Source organism: Seriola lalandi, unplaced genomic scaffold (genome assembly GCF_002814215.2).
Source record: "Seriola lalandi dorsalis isolate HSWRI2012SDOR001 ecotype SW California unplaced genomic scaffold, Sedor1 jcf7180002054893, whole genome shotgun sequence".
Lineage (NCBI taxonomy): Eukaryota > Metazoa > Chordata > Actinopteri > Carangiformes > Carangidae > Seriola > Seriola lalandi.
This window is the reverse complement of record NW_019525445.1, coordinates 1,417,757-1,426,960: the sequence shown is the minus strand read 5'-3', so window position 1 is coordinate 1,426,960 and position 9,204 is coordinate 1,417,757. Positions and strand designations below refer to the sequence as shown.

Below are 9,204 nucleotides of genomic sequence, written 5' to 3'. Positions count from 1 at the left end.
GAGAGAAAGGAATGTTACACATCCAGATTATAACAGACCACCCCTATAAACTAAAAGGAAGTCAGTTAAACACACACATACGCATGCACGCACACAAACACAGCAGCCATAGAGTAAAGGCTCTGATATGAAGTGACCATCTTACTGGTTCATGTCTCATGTTACATCGTCCAGAGGAAGTCTATGAATTATTTCCTGTTACTTATGTAATGTTTTCTTTCGGTTTGAGGTCAAGCAGCTTTATTTGGCCTCCACCACCGGGCCAGTGTTTTATAGAGCGCGATCTATTCACACACAGGAAGGGGGGACCTCAGGAAGTTGAAGTGTTGATGTAAAATAACTAAAGCCCGGAAATGTTTTTTTTTAATAGAATTAATAGTAGTTAAATTAATCAGCATATGGTGACTGAAGAATATTCACAAGAAGTATAAGTGGCTACAGAAGCACTAATAGTAGATTATAATGTATTTACTGTCTGTAAATGTACTGTGCATATGCACCAATACTGGTTTTAAGGTTTTACACAGCATTTTGGACCTTGAATAGAAAATATTGCTCAATCATTGTGTGTGTGTGTGTGTGTGTGTGTGTTTGTGTGTGTGTGTGCACGTGTGTGTGTTATATGCTTAAAAAGTACTCACAAAAGTAACGACACAACAGCTTGGTATATTTAACAATATATATTTCCATTGTCAATGTACATTCCGTTTCGACATAAGCTTTCTTCACAAACAAAAGGTTGGCATCTAAATAAATACTATATAAAATAGAACTTCAAAATAAATATATCTATAAAGGGAACCTTTTATATGAGAGATTTTTTTTCCTTTTTGTTATATCTAAACAAAACAAAAGCACAGATCTCGTTTCTTAATCCCCAACACTGACATTGCAAAGGCATAAAGGAATGGAGTAGCATCACCCAGCTGTATGAGACTTTTCCTCTTGTTTGGGTTGAAAATAATAATAATAAAAAAAAGAAATCTGTGCCCGCAAACGAGCGACACGAAGGGGTATGAGTGTGTAAAAATCACAGCATTGTAGCAAAGGGGGGAGAAAAAAAAAAAAAAGAAAAGTAGGAAAAGGTTTTAGTCATTGAGTTGTCGTTGTGGGTGATTATTCCACACCTTGAACAGGCTAGCGAGCACATGTAAAAGTATAAAGCTAATGTGACAGAGCTGAGGAGTTACAGAAAAGAAAGGCAACAACTGTCGAAAAAAGAGGTCCACTGGTTAAAAAGATGGCACTGAACACAGCTAGAGAGAGAGAGAGAGAGAGAGAGAGAGAGAGAGACAAAGACAGGCGGAAAACAGCGAGAAAGGGAGGAAAAAGAGAGACAGACTTGTCTTTCTCTCTCGTCTCTGTGGTATGACAAGTTTATGCACAGCAGCTGTGTTTGTCAATCAAGGCCAGGGGTGTTTGTTGGACAATTTCTCAGGGAGGAAGGGGGGGAAGAAGAGGAAGGGGGTTGGGGGTGGGGGGCAAGAAAGAGAAAAAAAGAGGGGAGAGAGCTGAGACACTGAGCAGTAACAGCAGGAAATGGGTTGATCCGGATAGGGGTAGATTGTGTTCCCTGTGCGGATTCAATGAGTCCACAGTCTTTAGGACTCGGAGAGGAACCAGGGAATTAGCTTAGCCTCTCGACTGCTAATGAGCCATGGATAGCATAAACAGCAGGAGTTTTTTTTTTTTTCCTTTTCTTTTTTTTTTTTATTGCCGGGCACACTTTTCTAAATCAAGTGCTAGTGATCGAAAGACCTGTCATTTTTGTTACCCTTTCCCAAACCTTCCTCTCGCCACCGTCCCTCTCTTTTCTTTTTCTCACAACCTCAAAAACCCTCAAAATATATATCTAATATATTCTCTATATATTTTGTACTGAATTGTAGTTATAATGTACCATGCAATCTTTCAAGGACATTTAAAAGTCTCTTCTAAAGAACACAAATGTTGTGAAACTATTTACAGCAAATAACATTTCACCTGCATAGCTCTATTACTAAATATATTGTCAAAACATTTGTGATTTTTGCTGCCCACCTACACGCACTAGGTCTTTGCCCAGTCACACAATCATTCTCAGTTTTGGCACCTTTCTCTCAGACTGAATTGCTAGGTTTTGAAAATATTGCCGCATACATTCAAGACTAAGGACAGTGTGTGTGTGTGTGTGTGTGTGTTTTTTTTTCCTTTCCTTTTTTTTCCTGTGTGATATCGGTTTTGTGCAAAAGACAAATACAGGTGTGAGCAAAGTTAGGCGCCCTAATTGAAGTTAAGGGTCCAACATGAAAGAGAGGTTTGTGTTACAGAGCAATAAAGACAGTATGCCTTTATGCCAAACAGAAAAGGCCATCTGTATTAAAGGGCAGCATGCCTTTAAGAACCAACTGCCGTCAACTCCATTTGGCAAGAGTGCGTAACAACTGTGATCACTCAGACAGCGAAAACATGCTACTGTATGCTAGCTTCCTTTGGCAAAGTCCTAAGAATGTCATGCAAGCCACAAAAATAGACTTTCAGAATAAAAGGTAGACTATCTGACTAACGCAGCTATGCAGCATAATGATTAGAATTTAATGAAGACACTGCGTGTGTGTGGTGTGTGTGTGTGTGTGTGTGTGTGTGTGTGTAGAGGGGCGGGTGGGTGGTGGGGTGGGCTAAATGTAGTGCACGCCAATGTAATGTGAGATAGCTGAGGTGGTTAATACTGTGCTTTAGTACATCCTTTAAGGGGTTTGCCTCGTCCTAAAAAGGTTGTGCAAGTGGCAGGTTTTGATTTCTGACAAAGGCTGACTAGACACAAACACAACAACAACAACTTTGCTATGCCTTCTCTCCCCCTTCTTCGCTCTCTATCACTTGCGTCCCCCTCTCTCCTCCGGAAACATTATTTTCTGGCCAGTTTGTCTCTCACTTAGCTTACTTGGTTTTAAATTATTCACTATTGCCTTTTGGCCCCTAAATGTTTCTTTGCCTTCTTGTGCAAAGAGGAAGTAGACCAGGCTCTTAGGCAGTTTAGAAATCGACATGCTGTAGGCCAAGTTCTAGAGAGGATTTCTGTAACAGTCCCTGAGAAGGTTGGGTGTACTTTTTTTTTTTTTTTTTTTTTTTACACATTTCTCTACGACACATCGACTTCTAGCACGGTGGGTAACCATTACACTAGAGCATGCAGGTCATGACATGCATTACCTCTGTGGTGATTGGTGAACGGCATTCAAAATCTTCTAGAAAGTTTAGGCTTCATCCCCCAAAAATAGGAAACACACTGTAAAGTGATTATCTCTCACTTGCAGTAGTACACCTGGGTGAGAATTATGGGAAATTATTATTATTTTTAAATTTTCAAAAAGATTTGTTTTTACAGCTCCTTCGTGGAGATAAAAACTTAGATAAAATGTTAGCAATACCAAGCCAGCATCCTTAAGGTATAAGAGGAAAAATGGTGACACTAAGAGATGGTGATCATCATAATAGCAGAGAGAGTGAGCGAGTAAGTGGTGGTTTCACTCTTGCAGTGGCCTATCATAAAGCCACAGTATAGGTAATCACTTGTTTACATGTTTGTTCAGACAGGGGGACCATGGGGCTGTGCTTTTTTGGGGGGTGGGGGGTTCGTGGGGTGGGGTGTGGTGGTGGTGGTAGGGGTTGTACAGATATTTCTCTCCATCATTTGACTTCTATGTTATCCAAGGATCAGCAACCAGCGTCTGGTTAGTTACCGTTACAAAATTAGCTGAGAAATACAGAGCAGCAGAGAGGTACAATGACTTTGTGCCTTGGGCCAATCTTCGCACAACAACACAAGCATCAGTCCCACAATCTAGTGTCTTCTTCTTGTGTCACTCTCACAAACCAAGAAAAAAAACAAACGGAAAAAAAAAACAAAATAACAAAAAAAGAGAAGGCCTGTTAGCTATTTCTACTAGCCAACTCTGATCGGGCCCGTTATGTTCACCACCCTATCAAACATAGGTCAAAAAGCCATTTAAGTACCTTTGTTTTACATAAGTCATCTTCCAGCAGATTAATGGGGTAGTTTAAGGGGTTGGTGTTGGATTGTCCTATCCATAGAGAGCGAGAAAGTACTGCGTGGTCCTGTTCATTGTTTTTCTAGTAAGGCCACTGCCAGCCGGTTTGGTCCAGTATCATGACCCCTGCTGCTGCTTCTCTAGCGTCCCAACTTTCGCTTCCACGCCTCCGTTTTTACACACGGGGACGCTCACGCCACCCTGCAAGTTCTTGCAGCGGCAGCCAGGCCTGCTTACATTGTCGTAACACTTCTGTCCCAGTTTGGCCAGGCCCATGGCCGGCAGATAGCAGACGAGGCAAGGCAGGACGAGGGAAAGGGCGGCCATGAAGGACCAGCGAGCGCAGCAGTTGGCCTGGGAGCACGAGCAGGGCTTGTCGGCGCAGGAACCCTCGTCATCCTCATCCTCAGTACAGTGGTAGAAGATCCCTTTGACCAGGCACATGCAGGTGGCTGTATCCACCAGGCTCTGAGCAGAGCACAGGCACTCCTGGTTGCAGACCCAGCAAGAGGGTAGGGTTCTGGGGAGCGTACACTCCGTGCAGCGGCACTTCCCACAGTGCTCGCAGAGAAGGAGGTGCTTCTTCTCGGCTGGGGAGGAAGGGATCAGCGCCAACCCCTGCTGGCCACCAGTGGAGCACACGCCTCCTGCAGGCATCTTAGCAGACTTGAGGTCCAGCGATTTGGAGGAGGAGGAGCAGGAGGAAGCGGAGGAAGAGGAGGTGAGGACTTTAGATTCAGAGGAAGTGAGGCAGCCTGGAGTTCGGGTATTGACTGTGTGTAAGGGGCCCTGGTGGAGGTGCAGGTTTGGGTGGTGGTCCACTGTTGGGGTGGGTGCAGCATGGTCCAGCAGCCTCTGATCGGATGAGGTGCTGCTGCTGCTGCTGATAGAGCTTGGCCTCCCACTGAAGGAAATCCAAGGGTGGGTGGTGGTGTCCTGGTGAGGGTGGGGTTCGCACCTGCCTTGCTGGTGGTGCTGGTTTTGGTGATTGTGGTGATGGTTGTGGTTTGCCCCCAGGAAAGCCTCCTGATTCTGACCAAGCCAGGTGATTCTTCGGTTTACAGACTTCTGGCTCGGGGGCTGCTGGGAGACGACAGCTGGGCTGTCGATGTAGTCGTTCTCCACATGCGAGGACTTTATCTGATCGATGGGGTAGATGGTGAGGGGGTGCTGCAGGCGGCCGTAGGGCACTCGACTGTCCAGCAGGGGCTGGGATATGAGGGAGGAGGACACTCCGGGGATGTGGTGGGGAACCCTGGACTCCATGTGTAGGCTGGTGCCTCGCACGTCTTCACTCTAGAGCAGCATTTAGCAATACTGCAAAGACAGATACAAAAGAGACAGTTATGACTGGAAACATCTGCTGCTGTTCTCGCTTTTTCCCCTTTTAAACCTCTTCTTTCTAAAGGTCTTTATCTTAACCAACAAATAAAGCAAAGTATATTATTACAAGTGAGTGACAGTAGAAAAATAACACTGTCTAAAGAATGCGGGCCAGGTTAGCTATAAAGTATGAGAACATGAACACATAGCCTTTCTTAATTTGTTCAGGGTAGGTCATGGTTGAAACCTTCAGTTTGTTTGACATGATGTGAATGCCAACATATGTTGAGGTATACCGGCAGGTCAGGTTTTAAAGAGTCCTTTTAACACTCTGGTATAATGTCGTTTGCCTGCTGCTTTTGCATCACCACTGTTGATGACTAACTGCTGCTGTAGATCACGTCTAAACTATTAAAACTACTCTCCTCACATGACTGAGACTTTTCTATACGACTGTAATAAATCATACAATGATAGTAAATGGGATCACTCAGTTCCAAATCAGCACCTCAGACAGCATGTAAAACTAAGATATATTACAAGCAGTTTACTACAGCCAAGACAATTATTAAATCTTAAAAAACCAAAGCGTCCCAGCCTCTCAACAGGAATCTTTTTTTTCCAGGCCAGATCTCTGCGATAATCTGAATGTAGAGTTTCCAAACGATCTTGATTTTTAGACTGAATACCAACAGGGTTTCAAACCTCCTCCATTCTAACTTTGACATTAGAACAATAGAAGTTGGGCTCTCATCGCCTCCTTTCCAAAGAGCAGGGAGCACCAGAGAGCAGGGCTTGCATGCAAAAGACTCAAAGATGCAAAACAAGGCAGAGCGAAGAGAGGACAAGGTTGCCTGAAAAGGGGGACTTCGACAAAGACAAAATGAACGCAAGAGGCAAAAGAAATGAGGTCTTTGTATAGAATCACACAGTAAAATGAGAGCTACAAACACCCACCAAGAATTACAATTATTTTTTATGGCAAATTTTCTCTCTCAATATACATCTTATTGACACAAATTACAATCAGAGGAACGCAGCAATCTTGGAATTTGTGAATGGAACCGATTTCTGTGAACTGCAGGGTTTTTTTCCCTTTTTTTTTTGTGAATGAAAGCTGCTGGCTGCACTCGGTGTTGCAAGCATGAATCAGTGCGCCCCAGTCATGATGAGCACTGAATGAAAGCGGTTTCATCCATTTCATCAATGACGGCTCGGCAGCCGTCAAAGACCTAACCTACTTTACAGAAAAAAAAAAAAAAGGTGACTGAAGACAAACGGCTGCACAGTTGACATTTCCACTGACCCATATCTGCGGTGTTTAGTTACCTTATTGCCAAATATAAGCTATAGCTACCCCCACAAAACCCAGTTTATTCACACGACCGTATACAATATGTTTTTGACCATTCTTTCAAGGCAACATGTATTTTCCAAGAACCCAAAATCGGTCGTGCTGTGATTTATTAATGCGCATGAACCTGCTTATTGATGGACTATTCCATTAAAAAAAAAAAAAAAAGAGCCAGGTCGTCACTGCTTTACTTTGCTTTGGAACGTCGGCTCGTGTTATTCTCCTTTTTCCTCAGATTTGCAAAAAGCCTTTTTGAGAAACCTGTTGCGACATTGCTGGCACTGACACAAGCGCCTGTGATCGTCAAATCTAGACCATTATGAGCTCCAATTCGGAACTGTGCGTGTGTGCGAGCGCGTGTGTGTGCGTCCCTCCCTTCAATATGTGAATGAACTGAGTCATAAAAACCGGAGGCGGCCGCTCGGCATACTCAAATAGCATGTTTATATAGGCATTGTAACCACGTATTCAACCCCTCACTCTTAATATCTGTAAATTGACCAAAGTAGAAAGCTTGTTGGTGAAAATGGTGAAGCCCTACACTGTGTGCCGCCGCCGGAGGGACGAATGTGGGGTAGTTTTAATCGGCGGCAATTAAGTGCGTAGTTTGATGCGTAAACCTGGATGTTATCGCTTGTGGCGCCCAACAGAAGCCGATTAAAGATGATTTTTGATATCTTATTGGAAGTAAACCGGATAACATGAAAACGCTCGGGGTTAATTGCAAAAACACCTGACATAACCTACATGGCGTGCCAACCAGGCGGTCACTGCAGAGCGAGAGCGAGACACGCAAACCGAAGATAAAACATGTACAGGCTTCAGAGTTGACGGAGGTTTTAGACTGAGCTGGGAATGTAGGTCTCCTCTGATTCCTTTTATTGTCACAGTGGCTTTAGAAAAAGCCACGAACAGCCACAGCGATAGATGTCGATCCATGTTTGCTACCAAGAAGGAGAAAAAAAGGGGGAAAGTGTCGTTTTGAACAAGTTACGCTTTAAAACACGACACCGTTTCCCCTCTGTGCGCCCTCAACCTTGCTTTTGGTACAAAATCGGTGGTTAAATATTGACTCAGTGTGCAAACACGGGTCGGGGGAAACAGCTTGTTGCAAAATAGAATTTGCAAGAGCGTTTTCATGCCTGCGACCCAGTTGGTTGAGAGGGACAGCGAAGCGTATAGGCAGTAAAAAAGCTGAATGGTGGGTCTGTGCAGCCTCAAGCTCGCAAGTTACAAAGATTTAGGGATGAGAAAACATCAGAGGTGATCACTTACTGTAGTTTCAGGATAAAATGCTCATCTCTTCGTTGCGCACCACGTTTGCGCGCAGGGTTATAGTCCAGTCCGAGCGAGTGAGTAGCTCCAAAAAAATAAAAGAAATGTTGAGTAAAGATAAGTCCAAATATTAGGAAATAATATGAGACGGTATGCGAATAGGAGAGCGGGTCTCCAGCACTAATCTCCACTCGCTGGTGCGTAAAAGGCGACTGCGGTTGTGGACGCAGAGCTTTGGGTATGATGTTGCAACCACTGAGGGGGAGGGAAGTGAGTTTTTATGAATGGGAGGGTAGAGGAAAGGAAAGGGACGGCACTGCGCAGATGCCTCGGCTTTTTTTCTCTCTCTTTTTTGTGAATGGGAGGGCAGAGCGACTCGGGAGGGCTGAAATGCGGAGGTTACATTTTTATGAATGGGGAGGACTCAGAATGGCATTGCGCAGGCGCGTTGCCGAGATTTTTATGAATGGGAAGAAATGGGGAATGAGGCGTGTGTGTATGTGTGTGTGTGGGAGAGAGAGAGAAAGAAGTGGGGGGGTTGAGGGAATGAAGAGGTGGGGGCTTTTATTGGTCACAAGGGCAATGTCAGGCCTGATTTACATAAAGAGTCGGCTCATCGGCGGTGGTGCCACTCTCGCTTTATTTTAGCCTGTTAATTTATTTATCTATGCAGCTCGCGCTTCCTGCTGCATGTTAGAGGAGACGTGATCATTGCATTGTGTAATAAACGAGAGAGCGAGATGTGAGTGGGCTAAATCTGCCATGAATCAATTCATTTCTCCATCGCTGGCAAGTCTGATCTCTAATATTCTTCTGATTGTGATGAATTGGTGCCAGAATATCTAATGAAAAACATGAGCATGCAGTCATTGCTTGCAAACACACCATCTCTGCAAAAAAAAAGCCATACATCTGGAAGAATATGATACAAGCGGGGATAATAAATAAAATAAATAAAACACAGTCGTAGTTTGAGGTTTATTTTTCATTATAATTAGTATATTCTCGACGAGGATATCGAGATCCAACAGAATCTTTCACGTCAAATGTCTCAGCTCGATTAGGATAAATAATACCCTTCCTGTTCTATCTAAAGCCGTTTATTGCGAACAAGGACGTGCCCTTCCTTCCTCTGCAACAATGTGAAGTATGACTACAGCTTCTATGGCAGTGTAAAAAAAAAAAAACAGAGGAGAAGGAGGAGGAGGGGAAGGGGTGGGG

The 9,204-nt window shown here is 43.9% G+C and overlaps 1 protein-coding gene across 1 annotated transcript; it reads right to left on the bottom strand.

The window, feature by feature from the left end:
* Window positions 1–665: 665 nt before the first annotated feature.
* spry4 (sprouty homolog 4 (Drosophila)) lies at window positions 666–8,243 on the bottom strand. Its single transcript, XM_023429388.2, has 2 exons — window positions 7,984–8,243; window positions 666–5,348 (listed from the first exon to the last, which is right to left on the bottom strand). Exon 2 carries the CDS (start codon window positions 5,295–5,297, stop codon window positions 4,149–4,151), a length of 1,149 nt encoding a protein of 382 aa, XP_023285156.1. The 5' UTR covers window positions 5,298–5,348; window positions 7,984–8,243; the 3' UTR covers window positions 666–4,148.
* Window positions 8,244–9,204: the final 961 nt, after the last annotated feature.

What these genes read in the sequence shown, in the direction of transcription:
- spry4 (XM_023429388.2), bottom strand. Translation starts at nt 5,297, where the DNA reads ATGGAGTCCAGGGTTCCCCACCACATCCCCGGAGTGTCCTCCTCCCTC.